The sequence below is a fragment of the Lissotriton vulgaris genome, chromosome 7 (genome assembly GCF_964263255.1).
Source record: "Lissotriton vulgaris chromosome 7, aLisVul1.2, whole genome shotgun sequence".
Lineage (NCBI taxonomy): Eukaryota > Metazoa > Chordata > Amphibia > Caudata > Salamandridae > Lissotriton > Lissotriton vulgaris.
Genome location: NC_141695.1, coordinates 501650321 through 501668621, shown reverse-complemented (window position 1 = coordinate 501668621; position 18301 = coordinate 501650321). Strand labels below are relative to the sequence as shown.

At 48.1% G+C, this 18301-nt stretch overlaps 1 protein-coding gene across 2 annotated transcripts in view; it reads right to left on the bottom strand.

Annotated features, from left to right (window-relative positions):
• The window catches only part of ELAC2 (elaC ribonuclease Z 2), a 309189-nt gene that overhangs the window by 36863 nt on the left and 254025 nt on the right, over positions 1-18301 (bottom strand). For both annotated transcript variants that reach the window (XM_086930589.1, XM_086930588.1), the window contains exon 22: positions 3151-3229. In XM_086930589.1, the coding sequence (XP_086786715.1) occupies positions 3151-3229 (79 nt within the window). The remainder of the gene's footprint in view (positions 1-3150; positions 3230-18301) is intronic.

The following is an 18301-nucleotide window of genomic DNA, read 5'->3' as shown; positions in this document are numbered from 1 at the left end:
CATTTAAAAGAAGCGGAGCCCAGACATCAGGGTTTGATTTGATAATATCAATGGGTAAACCGTCGGAGCCCGGTGCCTTATTCCCCGCACTCTGGTTAATGCCGTCCTGTACCTCGGATAAAGTTATGTCGACCCTGGGTGGGTGGCAGAAGGACAGTAAAACCAACTCAGAATGGGGCGCAGCATAAATTGCATTAAAATGGTTAACCCAAGCTTCACCTGTGATAGTGCAACTAATCGGGGACATGAGCTGTCCAGAGGAGCGTAGGTCTTTGACAGCAGACCAGAAGATGTTTCCCTTCTTTAAGTCAGCAGCTCTAGCCAGAGCGGCCCAGCGGCCTTCTAGGATCTCATTTTTCCTTTTGATTATAGTAACTTTGTACCTACGTCTCGCTTCTCTTACTTCACTAGGACAGTTCGGTTTAAGAGACAATGCCCTTCGTAGTTCTTTATTTGCCACTGAGCACTCATGGTTGAACTATCTAGGGCCAGGTTCAATATCCCTGCAAGGTGCAGATAATAAGGTTTTAGAGGCTGCACAGACTTTAACAAAATAACAAACAGCCTTGGGATGTGGGAATTTATCTAATAGGCATGAGTTAAAAAGAAGTAAGTTGCCTCTGACTAGAGCATGAAACGTTTCCGTGATGTTAACACCCCGCCATTTAAGTCTAAGTTTATCTGTTGTGGGTGCAAGATTTCTAGCGCCACACTCCTTATTAAAAGTGGGCCGTGATTCCAAGCTAATAACAGCCCTAATGGGGTTATGGTCCCCTTGGCTCATTGAAATAACAGCACCATCTAGTAGACAATCAACTATACGGGGTGAAGCGAAAAATTAATCAATAGTTGAGAAACGCCCTCTGCCTCTGAAGGTTGGCACTAACTGGACATTAGGGGCAGAGTTGACAACAATGTCCATGACGTTTTGCAAGTTGTGGGTGTTTAAAAAGGAGAGCAGTTCCGTGCCCCTTTGGTAAGGAAAACCCTGCCCGTTTAGCCGGTTAAGCGGGGCCCTGCTGTTAAGCCTGGCATTGAAATCTCCACCCAAAAAGATGCCATGGGTCTTGTCGAAATCTTGCCTGGACTCTAGATTGGTAATAAAATTAAATAAATCAATGACATTTCTGTTAGGGGAGGTATTAAAATCATTGTTATAGAAATTAATCAGAAAAAATGAAACTTTCCGTTTAAATAAAAAGGCTTGGAAATGCGAGTTATCAGTCGATATACTCTTAATACACCCACCAGCTGAGATGTTAATCCAGGTTGATAGGCCGCCGGAAGGGCGGCCCATTCTTGATTTGGCAGCTAGGATGTTATGGCATTGGAACCCATTAAGGTGCAATTCTTGTGTGGCCCAAATCTCCTGGAACATCACAATGTCCTGCTGGTTTACCAGGCTGAGCCACTCCGCGTCTTCTAGCCTGGATTGAAGACCAGCAATGTTCCAGGTCAAGACTTTTAAATCATTAACTCCCACTGTTCTAATTGATCTTGGTGGATAGTTGGAATATGAAGGTGGGGCTGGGGGAGAAGGGACACTAGCATGCTCTAAAAGGTCGATATGTGAGGATGATTGTCAGTCAGGGATGTCTAAGTCTGACAAAGCGGAAAAACGATTAGCCAAGGGTAGTTCTGCAGGTATTAAGAAGCGGTTGGTTGGATGGTTTATAGAAATAGCCCAGTTATTATATTGTTGAACTGCTATTTAGGTTTGTTGTCAGGGGGAGGCCAGGTCAGTTTAGGCACCAGATGTTGAGGTCTAGGCACAGGCAGTACAGTAAACTGGTGATGGCAAGAAGGTTGGCAGGCAGAGATATCTCAGTGGATGTAGCGACATCCCCAACACACCAGCCTGCTACCGCGGTCTGGCTGCCACACAGCGTAGCGTCACAGCGACACTGATCAGCTGCTTAGTAAATAAAGATGACCTAGAATGACTAATTATAAGGACTTTCCTTAGAATACAAACTGGCTTTACCTGACCGAGTATATTGCACCAGGCAGGCCACTGGAGTGGACAGGTGGAAACATATGTAAACCCGGATTGGGTTGGTGAAATGCGAATATAGGCAAGACTCGAGAACAATCCACAATATGTAGCTGTTCTAAAAAGAAGTGTGCCAAAACCTAGGGGCAGGGTGCATACAAAAGCCAAAAGTAGGCTCTAAGATGGATACAGCTCAGATCAAAATAAGCTTCTGGCAAACTAATAGTGAAATAGGTCAACTGTGGACATGTAGTTTGAAAAAGGATTCAAAGAGAAATCAGGGTATACGTTTCAGGTGAGAAATATAAAGAAAAATTAAGCAGTTCATTCATTAATTGAGTGAAAAGGATGCACCTGCGGTGTACATGAGGCCACTGCCCCCAATAACAAAAGCGGCTAGGATAATCCCTGCAATGCAAGCCCATATGGGACCTATAGGACAGGAGAACTACCATAATAGAAAAGTATATCATGCAACATACTAACTAGTAGCATGCAAACAGGGAAACACCACTCTTGCCGACTGGCATACGATGCCAAAGCTAGCTTGCTATTGGAAGAGAGCACCTGTATAGTCTCCAACATAGTGCTTCTTTTCAATTATAAGTTGCAGTTTACGAGTTTTTCTTATGACCTGCAACCCGGGGTGCACACTCAGTAAGGGCATGGCCTTCTGTGCCTGCTCTCGGTATCTACGTGTGGAGCCTGTAGAATTCTTGGGATTCCTGCAAACCCTTGCTTGATCAGAATTTGGTCTAAAGCAGTATGGAAGACATGTGACCACTGAAGAGGGTGCCAACTTGTAAAGCAATAAATAGTGCCCAATGTTTTTCTCATAAGCCTGCTACCATACACCCTCCCTTTATCTCACTCTTGCAGATTCTTTTTCATCCCTGCTTTCTCCGACTGCCCTTGTTTTTCCGTGTTTCTATCTCACACCTCACACACACACACACATACTTTTGCTGCCTTGCTCTCTATTCTTTGTGTACAAGTATGATAATAAATACATCTCACCACCCAAAAATGAACACCGGTGGTCCCTACCCGCAACTCAAATTAAGCACTGCCCGAAGAGGGATTTGTGAGCGAGCCTGAGGTTTCAAGTTAAATTTTTACTACTATTCTCGTAACGGGTCATTTTTTGTGGGCTTTACCTGTGGGTTTTTTCAATGGCCTCTTCCTCCATCCCATCTTCTAGTGTTGCCTCATGAATTAGCAAAGTGGCATTCTTTCCTGTTAATACAGACAATGTTAGAATAAACAGAACAAACAGTGTTTACTGTGACAAGTATGTTGCCAAACTACACAAGTGGGCAATCTGTGGAATTAGACTAAATGTGAAATGGTGGAAGATACATTTTTATTTTCTCCCATTACAAAAATTAAAGGGTATTAAGAGTGACAGAAGACTCAAAGGTGGATCCTTAAGGATATAGCAGTCACAGTTTTTGTTGCCAGAAAATACATTTTAATATTCACAACAGAATGCTTCACTCGTTTTCAAATATGAAATTTCAAAACGTGTTCACAATTTCCAGCACAACAGAACGGATTGCTCTGTGGAAGAACACTTCCGGCTCAATGAGGCAGAATACGGCGGGACACAAAAACATAACACCACATAGTTATGAGAATCGTTGCAAACTTATATTGGTGGTAGGAACTGCTCTGCAATGGATCAAATAGTAAAGGATGCCCCATCGGTCATCAGTCTGTTGAATACGAAGTTCTTGCAGGCTGGATGGTTGCTATTTGGAAGACCCATGGAAATCAATGAGTTATACTCAACAGCCCTTCCTTGGATAATGAGATAATAGCAGAACTTTTGTCAAGTCAAATATGCTGCAATATAAGGGAAGTGGTTGGTGGACTCGGAAGGAAACGCCCACTAATTTTTGGAACATGCCGATTGTGGTGTGCTTGCGAATACCGGATAAAAGCAAGAAACAGGTGCTTTCAAGACTACGTCTGTTGGAAATCTTCCATTGCTGCATATTTTTCACCTTTTGCTCAACCCTATATTTTTGTTGACTTTACAACTCTGTGCAGTTTACTCCTCCTTAGACAGACATCCTGGATATGGTTTCACCCAAACCTTTTGCCCTCAGACTCCTCTCGCTTTGCTGAATTTGTTTTTGTTGGTTCTAGAATTCTGCACACTTTACCACTGCTAACCAGTGATAAAGTGCTTGTGCTCACTCCCGTAAACATAGTAAAACTGGCTTACACCCAATTGGCAAATTCAATTTTCTTTTAAGTCCCTAGTAAGTAATAATACATGAACACCGGGCCTGCAAATCAAATGCTATTAGTAGGCTGCAGCACGGACTGTGCTACCAACTTAGTAAGACTTTTAAACAGGTCTCTGATCTGCCATTGCAACCTGTATGTGCAGTTTAAAACTGCCATCTGGCAAAATCAACCATTTTGCTAGGCATAAATACCTACTTTTAATACAGATAAGTCATCCTAGGGTAGGACCTAAGCAGCCATAGGGCAGGGTGTAGTGTATTTAAAAAGTTGGACATGTACCTTCAAGTTTTACTTATCCTGGTAAGGAAAAACTCCCAAACTTGTTTTTCACTACTGGGAGGCCTACCTCTGCCAAAGGATAACATTGGGCTACCTTATTTCTACCTGCTTCTAAACAAACATTAGCACTTATTAAATGTAATGTCATGTATGGGGTCTAATGAATGGTAATTTAAAACCCTCTTTAGTGGCAAAGTCAGATTTTACGTCACAATTCTGAAAATGTGACTTTTAGAAAGTTGGCATTTTCTTGTCCTAACCATTTGGTGCCTGCAACCTTTATTCTGGGTTACAAGACTAGGTATGGTTTGCTTTTGTGTATCCCTACCAAAAAGATATAACAATACAGAGTCTGGGTGTTGGAAGGATGGGCCAACCTGACTTGATGAAGGGGGATAGGGGAGGGGTGCAGAGCTGTCACCTATCACATTTGCACTTTAAAAGCAATGTCCCAGTAAACTCACAAAAATCGCTCTAGCCTGTTGTGCCCCCAGGCAGATTGGGGCCAGGGCAGTGAAGCAGGAACTTTCAGACACTATTGTAAGGTTAAAACTCCAGAAGCCTCTATCGCTTTAAAGGGTGCACCAGGTATAAATATAGGACCCTAAGACCCACTTGTCAGCATTCTCCTTGATCTCTGGATCCTACAGAAGGGGGACTGCTCTGTTGCCAGAGGCCTGCCCTGCTGACTGAGAAGGAACCCTATAGTACCTTCACTCCCCATTCTAACCTGACTAAATTGGCACACTCCCATTTGGTATATTTAACTGAATTTAAGTCCCTAGTAAAAGATGGGCACCCAGAGCCTGGAAGTTAAATAACACTAGTGCACTGCAGCACCTATTTTGCCACCCACTATAGTGGCAGTGCAAACATGGCTTCCAGTAAATCATTGTAGCCTGACTGTTGAATGTAAAAACTGCATTTCAATCTGTCAAAATGGACCCTTGTGTCAGGTCAGATGCTTCCTTTTAAGTATTAATAAAGTCACCCTTATATAGGCACTGAGGTCCACAAGGCGTGGTGCATGGTATTTAAGTGTAGAACGTATAGAAAGTTAACAGTAACATGTCCTTACAGTGACTAGCGCCCAAAAGCTATTTTCACTGTGGCAGGCTTAGCTGAACTACGTAGAAAACCAGAGTACAGATTAAAATACTAATACTGCATCACTGTAATGGGAGCAGCAAGAAAACTAATTAAACCACTTTTTTTTTAAATAGTTATTAAAAGTTCAATTGAATGGAGAAGCCAGATTTTTTTTAAACTTTTTATTCAGAATTGAATAAAATATTACATCACATGTAGTCTCACAAGGCCAAGTAGCAATGGAAAAAAAAGCAAAGAGCATCATTACAATCCGAAATACTACCGAAGCATTCTCTACATTGAACCGGATGCGATGCCGGCACTCCCAGTCCAGGAGCAACACAGTAAAACACACATCTTCATATTGGCATATTAAATATACAGTATAGCTCTATTAGAAAAGAACCATCCAAAGAAAAACAACAAGTGCGGCAGCAACAGAAGAGTGGCAGGTGCAACGTCCACAGGAGCCCCGCACAAGGAAAAGGAGTGGGATACACAGGATCTGGGCCCCCGATATTTCTGGGGAAGATAACTGATCAGAGGGTTGGCTGCAGGGCAGGTACAGAGTATCAGGCAACGGACTACCCAACCCACTGATACAAGTTCATGGTCCATCTAGACCAGGATCATTTGGCAACCCCAAGGAGTCCCCATGTCTCACACAGGCCTACTGGACACTTACGGGGATCACATCCATTCTCACCTCCAGCGTTGCCACGGATCTCTCTCCCTCACATACACTCCACAACTGCAGACTGAGTGCAGCAGCAGTGAAACATTCGAGGGATTGACCTCCAGTGCCAATCTAGGTAAAGCGGGTCCCATTCCTGGTAAAGAGCATATGCTGAATCTCTTGACTCTTCCATCAGACATCAGCTTCTCCAACATATTCCAGCCCAAAGTCTGTAGGCCAGGTTCTGTGTTCTCGTCAGTACGAACTAAGTGTAAACGCTGCTCCTTGGCCCCGACCCATTCACTCAAATTCGGGCAGGGTGTTCAGTGTATTGCAATACAACATTTAGCTAATACAAGTCCCAGGGGACAATAACTTCACAAGTTATTCAAAAGGGATTCACTTCTATCCGACTGTATACTCACCCATCTTTCAAATGAATCAATTTCAACCCTCCACTCTTCCTCTGTTACCGCTCCATTAGTAACTACACAAATAGTCTGAAACTCAACCATCCACTTCACCTCTATCCCTAGCAATCTTCATGGCAATCAACATAGATAAACAATATGTAGCATTATTCCCTACTCCTGAAATGTACTCAACCTTGCCAAATTCCTACTACCAGCTGAATTCTAATCTTTTATATGAACTTTTCTTACAAGGCATTGTTCTCACCAAAATTTCTTAACCGGACAACTGCTGAACCTACTGTCAGGGCGTCCCTCTTGATTAAGGAATAGTTGGGTCGTGCCCCCACTTAAAGACCTGCATCAAAACTAGTCCAAGTCCCCTAGAGCTCGCATCAGTGATTACAATAGTATCTCTGCCAGGGACAAAGACCTGTATTGCCAGAGTTTCTTTTTCTAATCCTTTTGACCATTTCAAACACCTGAACACATTTATAACTAAACTCAAGTTCAGCATTTTTCGTGAATAGGTCTCTCAGAGTGCTAGTCTTCTCTAACAATCCTTAATTAATATGCCGTAAAATACCACCACCACAAGGGAAGAAAACAATTCATCTTCGTTTCTGGGTGACTAATTCCACAACTGTCTCCACCACAATCTCTTTAGGACGAACATTATTAGCCAAAACAAAATGTGCCAAATTAGACTTAGACACACACAGACACACACACACACACACACACACACACACACAGTATTTGAAAAGTAGGACTTGTATACTTAAGCTTTTACACATCCTGACATTGAAATGAAAAACTCCTCAAGTAGTTTTTCACAGTAGCAAGGCTACCTCTTCTGTAAACTAACATGGGTTACCTTAATACACTCAAGTGATAACTTCAGCTTGGGATCACATACAGAAATACGTCAACTCATCTGAATTGTAATTAAAAATCCTCTTTAATGGTAAAGTCAGATTTTAAGTTATTATTCTGAAATTCCACTTTTAGTAAATTGCCATTTTTTTGCCTAAACCAAATTTGCCAGTCAGTGTGCAGGGTCATATGACTATTAAAGGCTCTCCCGTGGTGTAATGTGTATTCCATCCAGACAGGGGAAAAAAGGGACTTGGGTGTGGGAAAAGGTGTTTCTCTCCCGTGCAGGATCACCTGGGGGTAGTACTCAGCCCTTCCTGATCTTCAAAGGAGTAGTCCAAGGGCTGTGACTATCCCCTTCTTGACTTTTGAAGACGCCTGCCCTGTTGCTAATAAATACAGCTTACAATTGGGCCAGCGTGCTCTTTGTCAACTTAGACAGTTTGGGCCCAAACTCAGGGGAAAGGGCAGAACCTGACCAGAACTGTTTAGGGATAGAAAAACAGGTTACCTTCATGAACAGGCTGATACTGGGTAAAAAAGTGGCACCCGACTGCACCCTCACAAACTCAGAGCATTCCAGGAACTGTGCAAGCAGGTCCAGTCGTCCTTCAGCAGCAGGGCAGCCCATATTCTGTTTTTCCATTGAACCCAGGATCCCCAGAAGGGACGCCAAGGGTTAAATATCTTACCTTCGCTTTGAGCAATAGGAACCTAACAAGCTTCCAGAGTCCTTCCCTGCAACTGCCACACTAACCAGCACAAACTGAACCTACCAGAGCCCTGCTGCTGGCTTCTGCTGGAGTGAGTCCTCACCCCCAAGAGGGGCTCAACAGGTCCCGGAGCCTTTGCTGGTGCAAAAGTGAACTCCTCCTAAAACAAAGCTGCAACAACTGGTCTCCCTGAAAAAATCCAAACGTTTTGTCACTTTCCGACTGCCTGCATCTCGAACCTGGATAAAGCTCCGACAACAGCCATGCGCTTTGCACTAACGATCTTGTGAATCTTGCCACTGAGTAGCTCCAGCTGAAGAACCTTGTGTGGAACCGGACTGAGTGAGAAAGTTAAATTCTCCAACAGAATGAACCTGGTCCCTGTATCTGACTCCTGTTCTGTAGCAGTCGGTCTGAACCGGTGACTTTGACCTGGTCCACTGCAACCAGATAAAAGCAAGTGGTAATTTGTAAAATAATAACTCCGTTTCTATCTATTGGAGTTTTGGTGTTGTTTTGTTCATTAAAATGTACTCTTTTTCCTAAATTAGTTTGGAATTTTTCTGGTGAAGTGTATCACACTCTTACTGTTTAAGTGCTTGAGTGCTGCATAAAACTTTAAAATTGCCTCCAAATTAAGCCCAACTTATTTTGTGCCAAGCTACAACGGGATAAGCGCAGGTTTATTTAGTGACTTTTGTGGTTCAGACTGACAAAGACTATTATTTCAGTGGGGCTCTCACTCCTCTTAACTAATAACCCAATTTGATTCAGTACTTGTGTTTGTGCTGTGCTACTAAGTGATCTGTGTAAAACTAAAAATCCCTTGTGATAATCTGACATCAAAGGCTATTTAAAAAAAAATCTCCTTGATTTTTAATTGCCCATTTTATCCCTTTTTTCAAATTCAGTTCCTGCCTCATACTTTTCTTTTGCAAAAACAGACCTAAGCAACACTGAAGGCTACACTGTGACAGAGCTGAAAATGTTGTGCAAGGATAGCTGCAGCTAGCAAAAGGCTCCTAGAAACTAGAGTACCAGATAGTCCTCCGAGACTGGGAGGTCACCCAACAGCTGCAGTGTACAGCGCAGGAGTAGGGTGATTATGTGGAGGATGATAAAATCAAGGAGGAAGGAGAGAATCTCTTGACCATGGCCCTAGAACCAGAGGAAAGAGGAGGGCCCACAGTAGACAAGTCCCCTTCTCGATCCAGAGATGTAACGCCTGAATTTCACTCACCCTACGGGCCGATGTAATGGCCACGAGGAATGCCGCCTTCCAGGACAGGTGCTGCAACGAAGCCTTATGAATAGGTTCAAAAGGCTCCTTCATCAATCTGGACAGCACCACATTAAATTCCCATGAAGGCGAACGAAGCCTGACAGGAGGGAACTCTTTCTTCAAGCCTTCCCAAAAAATCTTTGATCACAGGGATCTGGAAGAAGGAAGTCTGTGAAGGGCATTTCCTGTAGGCAGTCAATGCAGCGAGATGAAACTTAACGGAATGAACATTAAGTCCAGACTGCGCCAAATGTAGAAGGTAAGGAAGGATGACGTCTTCCTTGCACGTCGTCGGGTCATAGTTCTTGGACTTGCACCAGATACAGAACCTCTTCCACTTGTAAGCATAGGAAGTCCGAGTGGAAGGTCTCTTAGACTCCTTCAGTATGTCCATGCAATCTTCGGGCAGATTCAAATGGCCATATTGCTCTCTCAGGAGCCATGCTGCCAAACAAAAAGACGAGAGGTTGGGGTGCAACATCTGCCCCCCGAACTTCGTGAGAAGGTCCGGCCTGCACGGCAGCCGTATGTGAGGAAGGAGAGACCAGTGAAGCAGGTCCGTGAACCACCGCGCCCTGGACCGGGCCAGCTTGAGGAGTACCGCCGGAATCAAGGGAATGGGTGGAAAAGCGTACAGAAAGCTGTTTGACCAGTTGATCCATAGCGCATTCCCCAGCGTCCCCTGCTGGTAGTACCTGGAGGCGAAGTCTCGGCATTTGCTGTTTTCGGCAGAGGCGAACAGATCTACATCTGGTGTCCCCCACCTTGTAAAGACGTCTCCTAGTACTTCGTCGTTTATGACCCATTCGTGGTTTTCCTGAATCAGTCTGCTCAGTGCGTCCGCCTGAACCTTCTGCACACCTGGCAGATGGGTAGCTGTTATCGTCAGTCCTCTGGCCAGAAGCCAGTGCCAGATCGCCTGCGCCTCCTGCGACAGAGTGCGTAATCTCGAACCCCCCTGCTTGTTGAGGTAATACATCGTGGTCGTATTGTCCGTCTGTACAAGCAGAGAGTTGGCCTGAAAGGACGGATGAAAGGCCTTCAGTGCCAAGTGAACAGCTCGGAGTTCCAAGAAATTGATGTGATACGTGGCCTCCATCGGGGACCATGTTCCTTGAATCTGTAAGTCTCCGGAGTGCGCCCCCAACCGTGGAGAGAAGCATCCGTCACGACAGTCTGCGTGGGAATGTCCTTGTGGAAGGGAACCCCTCTGAGGAGATTCTCCGCTGAACACTACCACTTCAGAGACTGAAGAGCATGTAGAGACAGTCGTATCTTGTCGTCCCAAGATCCTTTCCTCTGATCTCACTTGTCCTCCAAGCACTCTTGCAACGGTCTCATGTGCAGTCGTGCGTGTGGCGTTAGGAAGATACAAGAGGCCATCGATCCCAGTAGAGAAGACACCGTTGTAGATGGAGTGGTCATAAGAGCTTGAGCCTTCCGAAGGAGTGATAATCGTCGCTCCTCCGAAGGAGACACGCATGCTGACAGCGTATTGATGGAGGCTCCCAAGTACTGTATGCATTGGACCGGAGTCGGGACAGACTTGGACATGTTGATGTGCAACCCCAGCTTGTGCAAGAGAACGCACGTCTTCTGGAAGTGTGCTCGAGCTTCCGAGAAGGAGGAGGCCTTGATCAACCAATCATCCAGGTACGAGTAGACAAACACCTTGTTCTTCCTCAGGTGTGCTGCTACCACCGCCATGCACTTCGAGAATGTTCTTGGCGCAGACTTTAGTCCGAATGGGAGTACTGTGTATTGATAATGATTGGCGCCGACTTGGAATCGCAGGAACTTCCTGTGTTTGTGTGCAATGGGCACATGGAAGTATGCATCCTGTAGATCTATAGCACAATGCCAGCACATAGCCAGTCTCCCTGTTGCAACTGAGGATAAATCTGATGCAACGACAGCATGCACAACTTCTCTCTGCCAATCCATTTGTTTGCATGTCGCAAGTCCAGAATGGGGCTGAACTAGTTCTTGTCCTTCTTGCGAACCAGGAAGAACCGGGAGTACAGACCTCTTCCTCTCTGAGACAGAGGTACGTCTTCTATCGCCCTTTTCCTTAACAGGATATCGGCCTACGCCTGGAGCTCGCGCAGCTGAAACTGCGAGCTGACCGGTGGAATTGCTGGATGCCGGCTGGTGAACCGAAGACTGTATCCATTGCAAACAGTATTCAGCACCCACTTGTCCGGAGTAATTTTTCTCCACACTGCCAGAAAAAATTAAACGCTTCCCCCCACCGGAGTGGGTAACGGATGCAGGGGAAGTAAGCGCTCAGGGCCTAGACCCTGCCGGGCCTTTGGTCGCTGGTGCCGACTGTTGGCCGCCTCTGCCTTTCTGGCGCTTCTGGAACGGCCTTCGGAACTGCAGCTGTTGTTGCTGTTGCTGTCCCGAAGCTTGGCCACGCCCTCTGCCCTGTCCACCGAACCATCTCTGGAACGGGCGGTACGATTTCTTTGTCTCCTTGGGCTTTTCCAGACCCACAGCCGTGAGTGTTTCGGCCTCCGCCTTCATGCGGGCCATTTCGTCAACCGCATGTTTCCCAAATAGGGTTTCGCCAGAGAATGGAAGATTGGCAACCTTTTGTTGTGCGTCAGGTTTTAGTGACGTGAGGCGGAGCCAGGCGTGCCGTCGCTGGTTAATCCCATGGCAGAAGTCATGCGCCGCCAAGAGGGAAGAATCGGCTGCAGCGCTGATGACCTGATTCGCCACCAACATCCCCTCATTTAACACCTCCTGGAAATCTTCTCTCTTGTCACGAGGTAGGTGTTCCACAAACTGCTGGAAGGAGTCCCAGAGGGTACGGTCATAGCGCCCCAACAAGGCCGTGGCACTCGCAGCCTTCATGGAGGTCGCCGACGTCCCACACACCTTCCTCCCAGCCGAATCCATCCATCTAGACTCTTCATCTGGAGGGACTGTGGATGACGGAGTGGTGGCATGCTGTTTACGAGCCGCCGTCACTATCACAGAGTCTGGAGAAGGTTCCACTCTTAGAAAAGCCGGGTCAGAATCGGGAGCCCGGTATTTTTTCTGTAGTCTCGAGGGGGCCGCCTTAGTCACTGCAATAGCTTGCTTAATCTCCACAACGTCCCCCACAACGCTAAGGATGCCTGGCCTTCACCCTGGGGGTGCCCAGGAGTGGACGCCTCACAGGGAAAGCCAGGACGGGTTCCACAGCGGTATTCGTACAAGCGCCTTGAGACCGTTGCGGGCGAGTAGTGCGCTTTACAAGTATCAATTTACAATTTACATTTACACCGCCGGGGTGAGAAAAAGGTCTATGGCCGGATCCTCCAGGCCCGGTACCAGTGGCAATAATGGACGAGACAGATGTTTCTGGTGCAGTGTCTCGAATATTACCGATGTCTTGGGCGTGGGCACCGTCAACGAGATGCCCAATTTTGCTGCACCTCTTAACAGGACATCGTGAAAAGCCACCAGATCATCCACCGGTGACACCCTTGTCTCCGGTGACCCGACAAAGTCGGAGAGTAGTCCCTGGTCCCTGAGGACCTCGTATGGGAACGAGACCTGTGGCGTCGTCTCGACTGCGTGGATGACCTGTTTAGCGATCGTTCCCTCCTCCTGGAACGAGAGCGCAATTTCCCAGTTCATGGGCGCTCCGCAGGTTTCCGTGGAGGCGTCTTCCGTGGCCTATCCTGGGGTTTCGGTCTAGGCGTCCCCTTAGGCGGTGTAGGAAGTGGGGGCAGCGACACCGACCTTGGCGGAGGAACAGGAGGTATCTCTGACCGAGGAGCGGGCCCATGCGGCAGAAGAGGTGGTGGTGGTTGTCCTGAGGGAGGAAGTGGTGGAAGCGGAGGGTTGATGGGAGGATCCTCCTTAGGTACAGGAGGAGGGGGCGACTTCGGCCGAGGTGGTGTATATACCACCGAGTACACCGATCCCGGTGACTTCTTCGGGGGAGGGGACTGCGAACCAGCCCCTCCAGTAAGTGATCGCTGTCTCCGGTGCCCTCCACCAGACCCAGCGTGACTTCTGGCGCCAGAACTCCTTCTGCGCCGCTTAGAAGAGTTGGAACAACTCCGAGACGCCGATCTCTTCCTTCGCGACGCTGAGCGTCGCTTTTCCGGCGTCGAACGTCGCCTCCGCGACTCCGGCGTCGAACGCCGCCTCCGCGACGTCAATCGCTTCTTCCTCAACGCCGAACGCCGCCTCCGCGATGTCGAACGTTCAGTCTTCGACGATGAGCGTCGACTCCTCCTTGACGCCGACCGCTTTGAGGTCCTCGACGTCCAGGATCCCCTCGACGCCGACCGTCTTCTCAACGGCGACCGGCGGTGTCGCCTCGACGCCGAGCGCCGACACCCGTCTCTCCTCCTTCGACCCCGATAGCTCGACACTGACGCCGACGACAGTGGTCTCGACGGCGGCCTACCCAGGCCCTTCGACGCCGATTCTTCACGCCGTCTCGACCCGGAGCCCCGGGGAGATGGGGAACACACCGACGTCATCCCTCTCGATGTCGTCGTCGATGCAATCGACGCCGATGGAGACCTGGACCGTTTGCTGGTCTTCCTGCCTCTGGGGAGCCCCCCAGAGGCCTCAGCAGAGGCAGAGGGAACCTTTCCAGCCTGCCCAGACCCACCTGCAGCCGTCTCTCCTCTAGGCCTTGAAGCCTAATCTTCAGCCTCTCCCTCAGGGTCCTTGCTGAAAGGTTCTGGCAGATGTCACATTCTTCAGGACATGTGCTTCAAGGAGACAGATAATGCAGACGTTGTGTGGATCAGTCTTGGACTTCTTCCTTCCACATGCTGGGCACTTGTCGAAAAGAGCAGGCATTTTAGAGCCCTAAAAAGCCTGAACAAACACACAGGAGTGAAGGGAAACACAAAGATATAATAACTGAAAACACTTATTCAAAAAGTGCACAAAAAATTCAATACACCTTTGAAAAAGGGAGAGCTCCATGCCAGGGTCCTGTTAGCAGGAGCCGGAAAAAAGAACTGAAAGTAAAAGGGACCTGCTGTGCATTCTGGGATACTGGGAGAAGTTCTGGAAAGTACTCTTATAGGCACAGTATAACCACATAATGGCAGCTTATGGGGCTTGTCTGTCCATGCCTTCCTCTCCATCATTCCAGAGGCTTTTACTGGTGGAGGCAAGTTTCTCTGTGGAAGAAACTGGGCAGGCTGTGTTGTGTGTGTGTGTTTTTTTTGGTGGAATTTCTAGTTGAAATACTGGACAGTGTAGCCTGTGGATATAGGCTGCATTATTTGTCTTTAAATTCTCTCTTAAGTGTCTTTGCAGTTCTGCATTTTTTGACAACTTAAGAGATTATTTTTGATTGCCGGGGTCCACGCACATTGGCGGGACTATTCACTAGATTATGACTATACACAGCGATCCCCTACTACAGAATAAAGCTTTAAAACACAAAAAAGAAACACTAGGATTTTGAATAACAAACTACAAATCCCATCAGTCCATCAAAGAAGCACACAGAAATAGTCCTTTGCCAATGTCCATGACAGGTAGGTAGGACGTCCTTCCTGTGTCCACTTCCTCTTTCTTCGCTGCTTCGCAGCCAGTTAAGTGGTTATTTTCTTTGTCTGATATCAATTGTGGATGTTAAGGCTATTTGAGTTATTTCAGGCATTATCTGCTTGGTAGGGGGCTTTGTACTGTGACAGTTTTCTAACCTTGTGTTTTCTATTTCAGAGCCCCCTTTTGATCGCGGGAAAGTTCTCCGTTCTCAAGCGATCTTCCCAAAGCTTGCGGTGCGTTTTTACCCGCTAGGGGGAGCCAGAGCGTCTCGCTGATCCCCAGTGCGATTTCTCTTCACACAGAGAGCCGCACTGAGGAAAGCGACACGCCGGAGCCTTGCCCTACCGCCTCACTTGAGCGCCAGGGTTTCCTGGGTCTGTACTTCCCCACGTTATCATTACAATGCCCGAGGGGTCCATATAGCGGTTTCAACCGCGTTGAACACCTGAGGGTGATATTTAGCACTAAGAGCGGTTTGACAGGCCGCGGGAGGTACCTGCCTATTTTGTATACTATTTCCCACTTCTGTGGCAGAGCGCAGGGAGGCAGCGGTGACCCGGTCTCTAGGAGAGGGTCGGCGGGCTGTGGGGCTGGTACTACCCCCATTACCGGTTTCTGCAACCTTCACAGGCCTGTGGCCTGTCCACATTGTGCTGTTCACCACAGCTTTATCCAGGGCCCCAGTTCTGCTGGTTGCTGGCGTTCTAGCTCTCAGTGTCACCTAAAATGGTTTAGGAAGGTTACTTTGAGGAGGAAGAGACTCATCAGTTTATAAACGATGATGAGTTTTTCAACGCGGTAGACAGCTTCATTTATCGTTGTGTCACGGAAGTGGTAGCCCCCATGGAGGAGCGCTTGTCCGCCCGCATTGTGGAGGAGTGTGCAAAATTGGCGCAAGCACATTTAGGGGCATCTGGGAACCCCTCTCCCCCCATAGGGGACAATCCCCCAGCCCCCAAAAAGGTTTGCAGGGAGGAGGCTTCTGTAGCGATGCAGGGTGTGGATAGGGACGCCTTTGAGCGTTTGCGTGACGCTTTTTTGGCTAATGCAAAAACAACAATTGATGGACGGAATGTTGCACAACGGCAAAACATTCACCCCAGTCAGAGATCTGGGTTTAATCCATCGTTATTTTGCTCACCACGCCATCCCAGTTCAGACATGCCCATATGCAAATCAGTCTTGACCCTGTGCCTCATGGGAACAGTCCAGACCGAACTTCCAAGCCATGTCTTCCCTGGATCAGAATCGAGCATCCTCTGGGGTGGCGTGGTGAGCAAAATAAAGATGGATTAAATCAAGATCTGTGACTGGGGGTGAATGTTTTGCCAATGTGCAACATTCCGTCCATCACCTTGTGTGTTTTGCTGTTCACCCTGTGTGGGAAGGGTATGCCCAGAAGTGGGTCCCGTGCTCTCTGCGCCACTGGAGTCAAGCTATCCTGGCTGAAGACGGCTCCTAGGATGCTTTATTCCGGTCCAGGGAAGACATGGCTTGGCAGTTGCGTGGTGAGCAAAATAACGATGGATTAAACCCAGATCTGTGACTGGGGGTGAATGTTTTGCCAATGTGCAACATTCCGTCCATCATTGTGTGTTTTGCTTTTTTGGCTAAGGTGACTTCGCCCACCCTTGCGCCTCTGCCGGCCCCAGATCCCTCAGTCTCTATGGGCACAGCCCCGTCATCCCCTGGAGGGATGTCCCAAGCAGACACAGACTATAAAGAAAGGTCGGTGCGTTCTTGGCGTCAGTCGGGCTCTGCCGCCGAGTTTCCTCAGAACAGTTCGGGCATGCTGGACCCGGATGAAATAATGCATCTGCCGTCTGCAACTTGGTCCCCAGGGTACAAGGTGGTGAAGTTTGTGTCGGGACGCCTCCGCAAGCCCCTGGAGAAGGAGGCAAGGAGTTGTCTGCGCAGGGAGTGTCCTAGGTCAACTTTGGAGAGAAAGTTGGTCTTCACACCGGAGTTGGACCTGAAAATGGCCACCTTCCTTGCAAAACTCGTTAAAGACCCTCGCAAGGGCATTGACCGCTCCTGGTGCTCCTGCCAGGATAAATTGCTGGACGCAATAGGGCCCATAACAAAAATCGTGGATATGGCGGAGGAGGCGAAGATGACAGGTGCCGCCATTTCCCCCGACGTCCTATCGAACTGGGCGCAAAAGGTGGTTGTCTTTCTAGGGAATGCCAATTGCACCCTCTCGACTGAACGTCGGCGGTCACTTCTAATCAAGTTAGACCCAAAGCTGGGTGACTTGGCCTTCTCAGAGGCGGGGGCAGTGGCCCAAGGGGGTCTCCTCGGAGACCCCTTTATTAAGGAACTGGGAAAATTTGTTTCAACCATTAAGTCCCTAGACAGGGCCCAGTCAAGCATTAAGAGAGTGTTTCAGCAATGTTTCTCTCGAGGGGCTGGTCGCGGTGGGGGCAGCGCGTCCGGCCGTGGCGGTCAACAGTTTGTCAACAAAGGTCAAGGCTCCTGGCGAGGTCAATATAACACCTCAGCCAACTTCACAAACTTCTACCCCACCAGAGGCCAGCGCTTCAGAGGTTGAGAAGGTTTCAAGACTACCTCTGGCAACAACAATTCCAATGGTGAGTGTTATCCCTGCGGCCCAGGTCCGCATTGGCGGACTAATAGCACTTTTTTTCAGAGGCTTGGGCGGCAGACCCAGGGGTCTTACTGACGGTCTGAGGGTTTCACATAGAATGTTACCATCACACCCCGTCAAGCGAGGCCTCCGCGCCCGATAGTTTTTTCGTTGCCCAACGCGCAGCTGGTCAACGAAGAGGTCTCAGATTTGCTTCAGAAAGGGGCCATTTGCCGATCAGCTCACCATCCTTCAGGCTTCTTGAGCAATCTTTTTCTGGTGGAGAAAACCGACGGGGGGAAACGTCCTGTGATCAACCTCAAAGAATTCAACGGACGGTTGTTCTACGGTCATTCCATGATGGAGGGGATCCATCTTCTTCGGGATATGCTGATTCCCAATGACTGGATGGTCCGTTTGGACCTCAAGAATGCGTACCTGGCGGCACCCATCCACCCGCATGGTCGATTTCTTCAGTTTATCTGGAAGGATCAGTGGAGAAGTATGGCTCAATGGTTAGAGCGGCTGACCCTGATGCAGAGGTCTGGCCTGGGATCAGGGTTCAATTCCTGCCTCGGCAGGTCTTGGGCTCAATTTCCTCGGACCTGATAATTCTCGCC